Below are 13,960 nucleotides of genomic sequence, written 5' to 3' on the forward strand. Positions count from 1 at the left end.
AAGTGTTTAAACACAAATAGGACAATAGAAAACTATTAATTTTCGGTCAAATTCGGATTTTGGCTTAACGATATTCATATCTAAATGTACAAATATAATTATCAGTTCTATAGACTGTATGCCAATTCGGTTTATCGAACTTGAAACACAATCATAAACTGAAATAATAATCTCACAATTAAATTAATTGACTATTGATTTAATAATATGATAAATAACACTTATAAGGGAAATTCGGATTTTTTAAAAATGTTAAACAAAAAATCAAAATATTCAATTAGAAATATAAAAATCGATTTTATTAAGAAGGTGTTACACCTCTAAAATCAAATTGTAACAGATAAAATATTTTTTTCATGATTAAATCTACTGTCTACTCTAAACTTATGCAAAGTTTCAGATCTTTTCAATTTACACTTGCTGAATTTCCTTTATTAGTATCTTGAAAAATTTGTCAATAACTTATTACAAAAGATATCACCTCAAATGGAATTCGAACCCGGATCTCTCAAATTCTGAGCGGGCATCCTTCCAATTCGATTATCGAAACATATGATGATATATCGTAATATATGGAAAAATGTTTTTTCAGATGACGTATGACAAACAATGTTAAGTAAAATAAATCGAGAAGCGTTTTAAACACAAATAACAGAGTAAATATTTACTAACATCTAAAAAAATTTTACTGCAAAATAAATTATCTTTACTCTTCTCTTTTCAGAAATTAAAATGTTTCGTGAAGTAAACTTCTTAAGCTCTTACGAAATTTTCCCAACAAAATTTCTCACAGCTAAATCTTTGGGCTATATTTTCGGACTATACTCTACTTCCTGAAACCGTAAATGTTCAGGGCTAGAGACGACAAAACGTAAAAAAGAGTAGGGCTAGCAAGTTCATAGAGATAAGGAGGAGAGCCTCATTATAATAGGCACGCTGCTCACTGCCCACACACTTCTCTCGTGCACGAGTCTGCAAGTGAATGCCTTATCGTTTGATTCGCCTCGTTTGTTGCCTGAACCACCACGTCTGGAGAAAGGCAGGAAATCGCGTGCGTTATGCTTGCGTACACATGTACTTAGGGCATACATCGACGTGATTCACGGGGGCGCAAAGAGAGGCGCAGAGAGATAGAAAAAGACAGAGAGAGAGAGAGAGAGAGAGAGAGAAACAGGGGACCAGGGAAGCGAGCGGATTTGTCGATCAGAATAGATTCGAGGTTATGGGTCGACGAATAAAGTTGTAACTCGTACGCAAACTGCCGGAACAATGATATCCCGAGGTGAGTATTCTTCGACATCACGCAATATGCTCGCAGGGAAACGCAGAACCATACATAATACATATAGTAGGTAGTCTGCATAGTAGGTACAATCGGTGAAGAGCTGAATATACATGCGCTGCAGTTGCTGAAGTTAAGCTAATGCTCTTGCCACGAATACCTTATAGAAATTTATTCCTTTATTTAGAAATTGAAGTGGATCCAAGTGATACAGCAGAATTTGAGCATTATGAAGAACTTCTTGCAGAAATATTACCGGTCTTTCTTTAGAGACGAAGACATTATTATTTCAATATCTTATCACAATATTGCGTATGTATCTTATACTTCCTTTTTGAGTTTCATGTTATGGAATAATTCTAGCCTGCATAATACTAAGGAAATATCAAGATAATACTTTCTCGTAACAAGATACTATGTCTAAATACAAAGTATTTTTAACGTACCTATGAATAATTCAATAAAGTTTTAGGTATAGGCTTCCAATGTTATTGCGTCTATATAACGGTATAATTTATAGCATTATATATAGATGTAAATATAATTTGCATTATACAACATCATTAAAAGGAGCCCATTTAATAAGCCAGCATTTTTCATTTAAATTAATTAGGCCCGTAATCCCAAGAAATGTTGAAGAAATAAAAACCTACTGACACATTAACCTGAACAAAAATCGTAAATCGATTTCTCGAATCCCCTTATTAAAATACAAATCTAAAGTCTATATGGATATTAACAAAAAAAGCGTGGAGTAGGTCATCGCATAAATATTTCTCACGAAATGAATTGCTAAGGATTATAGGAAATCGAAGGCCGACTGAATTGTTGATAAATCATTATTTCCTACATAAACAAATTAAAACGATGAGACTAAATGATTTATAGCTTGATATACATCCAATAAAAATACATCCATAAAAATTCGATATATTTATGATATAAATAATTTAAAAGTCTGATACATTTACGATTATTAACAGCATAATAAGCTAAACATTATAAGCTACATTTAAAATATAAAAAATATATAAGCTTATATTCAGTTATACTCATAGTAATTTACACATTTAAAATGTAAGAAGCCACAAAATTCTGCTCACTATTTATTTTATTTTGTCACGAAAGATCGAACATAGCAGACGGCTTTCTTTTCGTCAAAGAGATGAAAAAGCCAAACGCGCTCACCATAAAGTATGCTTTCCATACCCTAATCATTTTTCCCTCTTTTTAGCACGGAGGCCACGACATCCATTTAAAGCTTTGGTAACCTCAGAGAGACGCGGCTGCTTTCGTTCCTTTCATATTTTTCCGTTGCCAAAGCAACGGGCGAAACGACGGACTGCCCTACTTTCATTATTGCCGAAGCTATTTCGATTGGCAGATCGGATGCACACACTCCGTGTAAGTCTTGTTCACCTCGATAAACTTGTTTAGTAGCGGGAGGTGTATGCCGATGCGATTCCGCTAGTACAATTTTGAAGCGCCCGTGACGGAATATCCGGCTCAAAGCCGATATTCGCGAGAAATTTTACCTTTAAGATCTTCCATAATATTTCGAAAGCGATGGCGAACACACGTCGATTTCGAGCGCGAATTTTAGATTCATACATACATAAATGTCAAATAATATATGTCAAATCTGTCTATATCTATTATCCATTTGATAATGCAGAACGTATTAATCTTGAAACGAATGTTCTTCTTCAGAAACAACCACCTGTCTCGCGCGGATCGACTTTCCGACGAAGAATGGGAGAGGCTCGATGACAGTTTAGCGATTTGATCATGAATCCATCAGCCAGGAGTGGAGAACGGTGACCAGAAAAGAACACCGATCACCGGTTCATAATGGCGCGAGCGAGGGGCAAAGGGAGCGGAGAGGGGGCGGAAAGGGGGCGAGGGAAAAAGAGCTCGAATGCTCCTTAACCACGGACGTCGGCGGCTTTGAGCGCGCGGCGATAACTCGCGAGAGGAAACGAGCTAGTGGTTATCCGCCGCTCGCGGAACGATTTAACGGCGGGTTTGCTCGGCCGGGTTAATGATAGCCCGAGCGAGGAAAGTACTCGCGGCGGTGGTGGCGACGGCGGTGGCGGCGGTGGCGGCGGGGCCCAATGGGTGGCACGCGGGTCAGGTGCTCTCGGTAGAAAGTGAACCAACCGTGTACTTGGAACTCGCGAGAGAACGAGAACGTAACCAGTCGGTCCGGCTCGATGAGAGCAGGGGAAGACAAGAAGGGGATCCGACTGACTCGAAACGTGTCCTACTATAATCAAGAAGGCACGTCCCGATGTTATTGCCGACATAAAGAGACCTCTCCGCGAATGAGAGCGTGTGTCGTAGGTGCGGATTCGTTCATACATTGGGGAATTAAAAAATAAAAGAATCTTTTTCGGGCTGTCGACGTGCTAAACGTGAATTCGGGTTACTCAGCTCGCGGGGAGAGGAATCGACTTCCCTCTCGTTGGGATTGACGTTTATAGAGAACTGATTTCGAGAGATTATTTCGGAAATACGTAGACGGGAATTAGTGCTAAATAATTCTTATTAAGATAGCATTAATTCTCTTTCATTCATCAGTATTTCGATAGTCATCTGTTCTATTATTATTCATTAACACGCTAATTTTAGTTAATTAAATTATTCAACATCGCGAATATAGAATCAACAGACTAGAAAAAATTAATAATAAAATCAATCAATAAATTAAGCTACAGAAAGTCTTTTAATATTTGAAAAAAATAATTATAATAAGTAATAATGATTTTCTTTAGAAATTTTTCAATGTTTTAAAAATAACAATAATTTTACAAAAAAAATATATATATATATATATATATTTTTTTTTAAGAGAAATTATATGTCATTAATATTTCTTTCTATTAAATAAAACTACTTCAACCATCAAATGTCAAAAATCTATATCATTCAAAATATAATTTCCGTTACAAAATTTACTCCTTAAAATAATGCATTGCACATAAAAATATAACTTTTTATATATTTTGTAAAATTTCCAGAATGACTCGGTTGACAATTATTAATATTGTAAATCGACTTAATCAAATTAAGACACAGACATCAATTTTTACATAGCATATAGGTTATTAAAATTTTAAAATCTGTGTGAATCTTTTTCCCAATATAAAGTATTTATTGTTATTAGATTTTAATTACTTTAATTACTTTACAACTGTAATCTATTTACAGTGACACATTTTGGCTGACAAAAATAAATTAAAAGTTACAAAAAAATATAAAGAAATTTTGAATAAAATGGATAAAATGCATAAAAATCTTGAGCTATATGTACAAATAAAATTTGTCCTAAATAAAAATCGAATATATACTAATGTGCTTTTTTTTAGTAGCAGGATATCACACAAATTTCTCAAAAAATAAATTAATAGATCACTAACCTGAAGCCTAAGTGAGAAAGTTTATTAACATTAAATCAATAAGCGTAATAAATAAATTTCTTCATGCTATCAAATTTTCATTATCTATCTTCGATAAAGGATCGAGTATCTGGAAATGTAATCCAACCTCCTGCATAATTAGTAAGTGGTAGAATGTAGAGCAGCGGATACAATTTTTGCTAGGAGCAGACCTTTCATCTTAACGAACGAAGTAATTTTCGTTCGAGGTTCCGAGTATAGGGCCGCTATAAAAAGAACGAAACTTTTGCGGAGGAGTAAACCGGACAGAAAAACGAGTTTTCTCGTCGGAAACACTCCATGCTTTCCCACGTCCGAATCGTTCGACGAGTACGCGAAGAACCATCGGCTGTAAGTGTTGAGCCAAAAATAGCATCGCGCAATGCCGTTCATAAAAATGAAACGTAATCGATGCGCATCGCGATGTCCTTAAGCACAATGAGTTACATAATTCTACAAAAAAAAAACGGCAGTCGTCAATTATTACAAAGTGCCAGTGTATATAACTAAACTCGAGACTGAAATAGCCGTGTCATTCTACGACAAACAGTATAATCGAAGGACAAACATGACAAACAATGGATAAACATGAACTGAAATACAAGCAGTCATTTGCGTATACTAAGAGACCTAACAAATTAAAAAAGAATATATAGAACAGATATATATAGAACAGAGCGAATATCAAATTGTCTCAAAAATAAAAGTCGAATAGTAAATCTAATTATTTAATATACAAACTGCGCGTTAACAGCAAATAGTATATTATAACAATAAATAATTACAATAGTTAATAATACATAATAAAAAAAAAGTTGGATAATAAAAAGTTGTCGGATCGATAAAATATCTGTATTATGATAAAATAATTTTGTAACTTCTAATAATGCATTCAAAAAATATAGTTGACTTTAAGTACCATGTGAAAATGATTTGAAACTTTCTCGGATTTATACATGACTCATGTCCGGAGGAGTACGCGTGACTTTGAAATATTAATCGATGACCTAAAACAATACGTACCAGTAACGCTACTTTCAATTACTTTCACGTCAAATGCTTTCCTTTTCATAACGGAAACAGTGACGAATTTATTTCATGGACGTGCCATTATACTCACTGTTTCTATAAGGATTAAAATAGCGTAACGATGACAGAGTAGAATGTCCTATAATTTAAACCCACGCTTTGACAAAAAATATCACGTTCTTCTAAATTAATCTTCCCTTAAGAAAAAATGGATTCGCAAAGTATTACGTCTTCTTCAACAATGTTTCATATTAAGTTCAAAATTACACGAAAATAAACTAAGGAAACAAATATATTTCTAGCTTTACGTGGAAATACGAAAATAATTATACACCGCTTGCAGTAACTTTTGCAGCGACGATTCTTAATAAACCCAGCTGTGTCAAAGGACAATGTAAATCTCTTTTTAATCTGAGGTCCTTAACGTTTACTTAATTTTATGAAAGCTCTCATTTACCAACGTTACGAAGGTTTATTTAATACCGTGACGTCGGAATTGAGCTCTTTTTTTATTTAAAAAAGCTTATCTTTTTAAAGAAACACGATACTTGAATCACACCTCCATGCACGAGGAAAAAGTAGACGAATATGAGTTAATGAGGACATCCAAGTAATACGAATTGTTAGAGCGTGCAATTGCAATTCATGCTCGTGTTTGCTTTCAAAGTCGAGATCAGGGCCTCTATTCTTGAAAAATATCGCATACCAAAAACTAAGGAAATATTATAATATGCTTTACGTATATACTATAGCATTTCCCTAGTTTTTTGTACACGATACTTTTTAAAAATAGAAGCCCAGTGTCATTTCAATCTCTCTCTCTCTTTTTGTGACAGAGCCCATGACGGACATAAATTTAAATAAAGTTTTCAAAAGCATAATATATTCAAAAATAAAATCAACTACAACACACAAAGTATGGCAATCAAACCCTGACTCTTTTCAACAGTTAATTAAGAAATAGTTCTCTTTGTAGATCATGCTATTATATTTACTTTATATTGTTGAATATTTATATGCAACTAACATTATAAAATATATAGTACATAATCGTATATAGCATTCTCATAAAATTGTATTATATTAAGATCAAAATGCTATCGACAGATTGGCGCCCCGATGGAGTTATGCAATCGCAGCAGGTGCCATCTTCGTTACGCCCTAGTTATGGACCTGTTTGGGCCCATCTCCTTGCGTGTGTACACACCGTAAGCGCCGAATAACGAATGAATCATGCCGTATACGCGAAGTGACGGCGGTTCACTTTCTCCCCTCAGTTTCGTCCTCAATTATCCCGGATCGGGCCCCTGTGTAATTACACGGTGAGATGACTCGATGGGCCGCGGGCAGCCAAGTGAATCGCGGATAACAATTTTCTTTTTCGGAGGGTCCAAAGACCCCTTTCACTGGGCCCGCTGGCGCGAGACCCGGTTTCCTTTCAACCCAAGAAAGCAGAATTATTTTCGTTACACAAATGTTATCAGACAGCTATAAATATGACCCTGAATATATATGTATGTACTAAACTTAAATATTAATCGATATATTATATAACAAAAAAATAAAAGGAAAAAGATTAAATAAAAGATTTTTAACGTAGAATAACTCGCTCATAAATGTTAAAAAAAACTTCATTGGACTTCAGGTAATCGTATTAAAAAATTTCTAATAACTCTTTTTTGTTTATAATATAGATAAATCTCTTATTTATATCCATAAAAAATTGTTCCAATTACCTGATGATGACATTGAAGGTTTTTACTTACAATAAATCATTGCGAAATATAAATAGAAAATAGACGAAGACAGTACAAAAAGATACTTCGATGCAAGCAACTGGTCTCCGATGTTTCGCAATTCGATGAACATAAATCGCGAGACACAACAAAGTGGAGGAGACACCTGTAGGCGACACGCAAGTGACACGAACACAATGGGCACACTTAGGCCAATTATGGCGCAATTGTAGTCACGTTACTTCTGGGAAGTCGTGACAACGATGCCGTCGAGAGATCCTCGCTGATACAATGTGCATAAATTTGTTTCCGGGACTCTGGGCTCCCACAACGCAGCGGTGCTCTGCCAAATACGTCTATATAAATCATCGTGTATGCACTTTCACACACTCGTATTCAGCTGATCTCGCGGAAAACTACGCGTAACAATGCGCGAACTCTGCCATGTATATGCGTACGTTCAAAGGCAAACAAATTTGCATGCAACCTTATATGAGAGATACCCCGTTAACCGTTAGGGGAAGGAACCGCCGTTTTTACGAGCGAGTTTTAACCCCTTCGACCCAGCCACTAAATACCAGACCATTAATATTAAATGTTCTTAGTTCAAGTTCGTTCTTAAGCTGTCACGAATTATGAGCTATACGCGTACTATAAAAATTTATAGAACGTTTTAACTTTTTCATGAGGGACCTATAAAAATTATAATACTTTGTATTAAATTTTATGAATGATAAATTTATGAATAATAAATTAAAAGATCATCTCAAACGTTCCTCGATTTTATAATAGTTGCCTCTTTCAATCTAATATAATTCTATATCTGCAATATATATTAGGTGTTGGAATTAATTCGTAGCGTTTTACAAGTGATGGGAAGTACTTTCATTAATGTATTTTTTAATGCTCATGTGAAATAAATAACATTCTTTCATTAAAAAACGCTACGAATTAATTCCAACACCTAATATATTAACAGATTATGTCCAAAACATGTATTAATTTTAATATTATTTATCCTGTAATAATCGGAAAAGCGAAAAGTTTCATGACGAGAGAATTATGTATTGAAGATGAGAATTATGCATCTAAGAAATAAAAAGTATTATATAAGTCAATCTAATAAATCTCGATTTTTAACTAAATTTACTTATATAAACTCTTTATTTAATTCATCTCGACAATGTGTATTCGCAATGCCGAATTTTCCAACAGAAATTCCCAACTTATCCTTTTCGAATGCGTACCATCACTCATCTCACACAACATACGGAAACGAGATCATCCCGACGAAGACAGGTGTACAAGACATGTTTGACAACGGTGAAATTCAGATGCTTTCTGCGTGATTTCAGATAAGAGGGTGACTCCATACGAAATGAAAAAAAGAAGAGGAAGAGAAGAGCCGAGTAGACTTGGGGAGGGATAGGGGAAAGACGAAGAGGATGACGAGCAAGAACATCTCGATGCCGCGGAGGAGCGACGAAGGGGAAATGACTGGCAACGATATACGGTGGTATTGCGGTATCAGACAGTAAAAGTTCCAGAGAACAATGGATAAACGGAATGGTACAGCCGAGACCTTTCAGGCGATCGGGTAACCGGCAAAAATGCGCACAACACAATGGATAGGATCACGCCCTCCGACGAGTCTCTCCTCTCTCTCTCTCTCTCTCTCTCTCTCTCTCTCTCTCTCTCTCTCTCTCTCTCTCTCTCTCCCCTCTCCCTCTCCCTCCCCCACCTCTTTCTCTAATCGCGGCTCCTTCTCATGAACATTCGTTTTCCATGGAGCGTAAACTCAAGCTCAATCGTCCACCCACCCATCCACCCATTTGAGCGTAAAAAAGAAAAAATCGAAAGATTAATGCTCGCTTATCCGATGATAATTAGATTTTCTTTTGATAAAGACTAATCTGATATTCAAAGAAGCGTTTATAAAGTTTGGAAGTACTGCAAAGGTCTCTAAACATTTACGGAACATTATTGGCTTTTTTCTAATTATTTTCTTAGAAAAATTAATCTCACATCAATATTATCTATTTTGACAAGATATTTTTTATACATAAATATCTTTTAAACTAATTACATTCTAGACTTTAATTCAAGTAAGAAATATAAACTTCCTTTACATATTTTCCAAAAAGAATTTTTTTTCTAACTTTAATAAGAATATATTATCATGAAATTGATATTAATACGCACACACAAATGTAACATTATATGTAAATTATAAAAATCAGAAGATTTAAATAATTTTTTAAGCTTTTCTTAAGCATCTAAATGAGATACGTGGCGTCATCTGTCACAAACGACATTAAACTGTTATGAGAATATGTCGAATGTCACGTAGATAAAACAGTCGCTTTTTATACCGACGACCATACACGATTTCAGCACAAATAGAAAAAAAACATTGCAAATATAAATAGAAAAGACCATTCGATATTGATTTCTTGGATGCTATGTGAATACATGTGTGTGCATCAAATCATGCCGATTTATTATATTTAAAAGATTACAATTAAATCATTTTATTTGTGAAATTATAAATCAAATAAGTTTAAACTCTTTGAGAAGAAATTTTTCTTCTAAATTCTTAATTTTTATAATCATTTGGATACTTTGCTCTCTCAATATTTATTATCATTATTATCAAGCAGATGGTGCATGTCTTACTACTTTAACAGAATAGAAAATACGTAAAAGAAATTTTATGGGAAGAGATTCAAATGTCTTCGAAAACTCACTCAACAAATAAAAGCCTTCCACTTACCTTGTAAGTTGTCCAACATGTACGTCAGCAGCTTGTTCGTCCCCGTAGGTTCTCCATTTCCATATAACGCCATCACATCCTTGCTGAGTGGATTTCCTTGAAGTCCTAGCACTTGTAACTGGAACAACTTCCCTAGTTCGTATGGTAACACGCGAAGGAAGTTTTGGTTCAATAACAACTCCCTGGAACAATATAATAACAAATTTATACCATAAAAAAGAAAAGATCTATTGAATAAGCTCATTATTGAAGTAAATGTTTCTCATTATACTTTCTGTTTTATCATACCTGAGATAGATGAGCTCTCCTAGTTCAGCAGGCAGACTGCGCAGCTTATTGCTACTCAGATCTAGAATACGCAAGCTAACAAGACGGCCGATCTCAGATGGCAACCTTTGCAGACTATTATCATTCAGATACAGAGCTGTTAGATGAGTCATTTGCCACAAATTGGGGCTCAAATTTCGTATACTGCCTGTTATCTCCAACTCCGACCAATGAGATTTCTTCCCCGATTGATAGTCCTCAGGGCACATGAGTGTATACATACGACGCGGGTTGGAGTTCTCATACTTTTCCTTGTGATTGCGGGACATCTTAAATTCTAAAAAAAAAAGAACAAAAGACTTGTTAAAGTAGAAATACTGTATTTGTCATCTGTTGCAGTTTTAATGTCACACGTCAAAGCACATCTCTCAGATACAATTTTTTATATGACGGCAAAATAAAAGGATCTTTAAAGAAGTTATTTCACATTGCTACAAGTATCATTTATTAAAATTTAAACAGTTGACGTAAAGATTCCCATATCTTGATACAGCATATTAGATACTAGTGTATGTAGACTATATTATTTTGAAGAAATTAAAAAAGAAAAGATGTGTATCTAAGATATATAACAGGATCAACGTAGTTGGATTAATATTCTTGATATGATCAGTCAATTAGAACAACCAGGCTTGTGCCTCAGTCTCATAGAAAAGAGAACAGAAAATGTAGCAACTTGTGACTCTAACTTCATATCGGGCACGAGCAGACCTCTCGAACTCGCAAAATTAGTGCAGGAGAACGATGTTGATCATAAGAAAACGGATTTTGTTTGTTCCGCACGACAGGCACATCAGATACAAGCTCATAACCTATGACGGTGAAACAAGGTTTTCGCGAGCCACTCCGGCCGGACGAGCCAGAAACTCGACGATTTCGACGCGAAATGCGACGACGGACCAACCGGGGACGGTCCGGTCGCACGTGGGTGCAAATTTCGCTAGGCGGTGGCGAATTTTTTCACCGTCAACCACTCATCCTGCCCGAGAGGGCCTGTACGCTCGCGAGGACGAGCCGACGCGTTCCACCAATTTCCACACCGTAGACGTGACGGTGGCCGCCGAGAGCGGCATTTTCATACGCGCGACGATCGTTACGTACCTTCATCTACCCCTTCCGCACAAACGAGACGCACGGGGAGTTGTTACCGAGTGAAAATTTCCGCGTAAACAAAACTACCTTGACAAACACGGATCCTCCATTTATCAACTGCACCGATCGTGCGCCGAACGGAGCTGCCCGATTGGCCGAAACTTCCCGAAGCAGCCGACGCGACGTCGCGCCAACTGCACAAGACACGCGCGAATGCCGCGCCGCCACAAGCGCGCGCCGCTAGGGAAGATCAGGAGATGTCTGGGTCTGGGAGTCTGGGGTCCCTGGGGGAAATTCGCGAGTGACGGAGACACTGGTGAGAGCCCTGACTCTCTCTTTGGCGCCATGTTCATGGCGAATCAGGCGAACTTTCTACTTTTCTACGCGTATCTTCTTGGGCGTCCTCGATAGTTCCAATTAACTTATCAGCGATCAGCTTCAAATAATACCTACACTATTTTATTGAGATAAATAGAATTATCGACTTTCTATTATTCGCATACACACACGTACACGCATACGCGTACACACATACATACGACACGCACACGCACGCGCGCGCACACCACACACACACGCACGCACGCACGCACGCACACACACACTCACACACCTAGAAATTTGTGATTCGCCAATTGAACTGATCGACAATCAATTAATTAGAGTACGATTAACCCATTGCCTTTAGAAGACGATTTCATCGCGAATAAAATATTTTCAGAAACGAACGATCTTTCAAGCTTTCTATGTTTTTAGCGTTTTAATTTTCCAGCAAAATACATAGATGACATGGTATAATATAATAAATAATAAATCGCGCGCGATTGAATTCTGAAAGTAATCACGCATTAACATTAGATATTTGAAACAATAATCTCAAAATATATAATCAGCATGATTTGCAAAAAAAAAGAGATTACATACAAATATACATGTGTATAATGTACATATAAGCTAAACGTATAGAAGAAATATGTACCTGGCGGTAGTCACGAATTTGCGTTCCTATCGAAAAGTAACATGGCGTACGATTTCGATCAATTCCGACGGTTAAAAAAACGTATCTCCAACGATTGAGATCGCGGTGACTTCGATCGCCCATGGCGTATTATAATGATGTTCCGACACATTACGGCAAACATTTCCGATATTTGGCGTACGAGAAATTCGCTATCGGACGACAGTAATCGCGAAAAACACGGAGCGGTTCAAAATCAGATCCATATCGGTCGCGACGCGTTCGTTACTAATTCAAAATCTATGGAAGGGCGTCGAAGCGGTGTGAAGTTGTCGCGACACTTTGGCTGCGGTCGATTTGGACGCTTTTCACTTTTTATTTCTTATTTTTATTTTACGTCTAATGAACGATAAAGACAAAATGATAATTACAAGCGCTTAAAGCGCGTCAGCGTCGACCGCAACTTCAAACTCGGAATTTTCTTAGAGCGTTATTTACACTTTAATCTTCTATTTAAGATTATTTTAGGTATATCTTAGGAATTCTAAGAGATTTTATTCGACCAATAATAAGACCTCGGAGTCAATTATTGTGTATTTCGAAACGAAAATGACAAAAGTGAACAAATTCATTAGGGTCAATATTCATAGTGGGTTCTTATATTTAATAATATGATACAATAAAGAATCGATGAGATAAATCTAATTAAATAAGAGAAATCCTTTATTCGGTCAAAACAGATCTTACTTAAATATTTCTAAACAAATTTATATTTTATAATATTTCATTCTACAAACTATGCACCGAAATCTTTTTCGATCTTGAATTAACGCAATCTTGAGCTTGCATTTAAAACTGTCTTAAGTACAGTCTTAATATATTATATAATAGCTAATCACAGAGCCGTATATTAGCATAATTAAAACATTACTTAAAATAAGAACACACTGTGAATATCGACCTCTTATCTTCTACATAAATTTCGATTCCCTTGAGATTTTCGATTTTAATTTTTCTAACTTCGGCTTTTTACAATTTTTATTTATCTTCATTACCTGTAGCGTCTACATTGAGTTTCCTTGTGATATTGTGAGGTTTAGCTACAAACTTCAACAGTTTTAGCTTATTATTCTTCGTCCAGTTCGGTTTATTCTTTTTAACATTTTCAAAATTGTTTTTATTGCTTTTTGTAACTTGAACCACTTCCAATAACTGTGAATTATGCAGTTGACTACTTGATGGTCCTGGTGCAGGTTCTATCATGGGTACCGAGAGAGATGGAAACAAATGAGATGGTGTGATGTTGATGAATGATGGCTTTGGTTT

General features: G+C 36.0%; 1 protein-coding gene across 13 annotated transcripts in view; it reads right to left on the reverse strand.

The window, feature by feature from the left end:
• The window catches only part of LOC147908614 (CCR4-NOT transcription complex subunit 6), a 361,019-nt gene extending 347,170 nt beyond the window's left edge, over positions 1–13,849 (reverse strand). For 2 of the 13 annotated variants that reach the window (XM_087409728.1, XM_087409730.1), the window contains exons 1-3: positions 13,690–13,795; positions 10,546–10,861; positions 10,258–10,439 (exon numbers count right to left, since the gene is read on the reverse strand). In XM_087409728.1, coding sequence (XP_087265854.1) covers positions 10,258–10,439; positions 10,546–10,853 — 490 coding nt within the window. In that variant the 5' untranslated portion in view covers positions 10,854–10,861; positions 13,690–13,795. Of the gene's footprint in view, positions 1–10,257; positions 10,440–10,545; positions 10,862–11,273; positions 11,574–11,685; positions 11,883–13,689 lie in introns of those variants that run through there. The other 11 variants (XM_087409737.1, XM_087409735.1, XM_087409734.1 and 8 more) reach the window with 10 other exon arrangements.
• Between the last annotated feature and the right edge of the window lie 111 nt (positions 13,850–13,960).

Source organism: Acromyrmex echinatior, chromosome 9, assembly GCF_024713525.1.
Source record: "Acromyrmex echinatior isolate Ae372 chromosome 9, ASM2471352v2, whole genome shotgun sequence".
NCBI lineage: Eukaryota > Metazoa > Arthropoda > Insecta > Hymenoptera > Formicidae > Acromyrmex > Acromyrmex echinatior.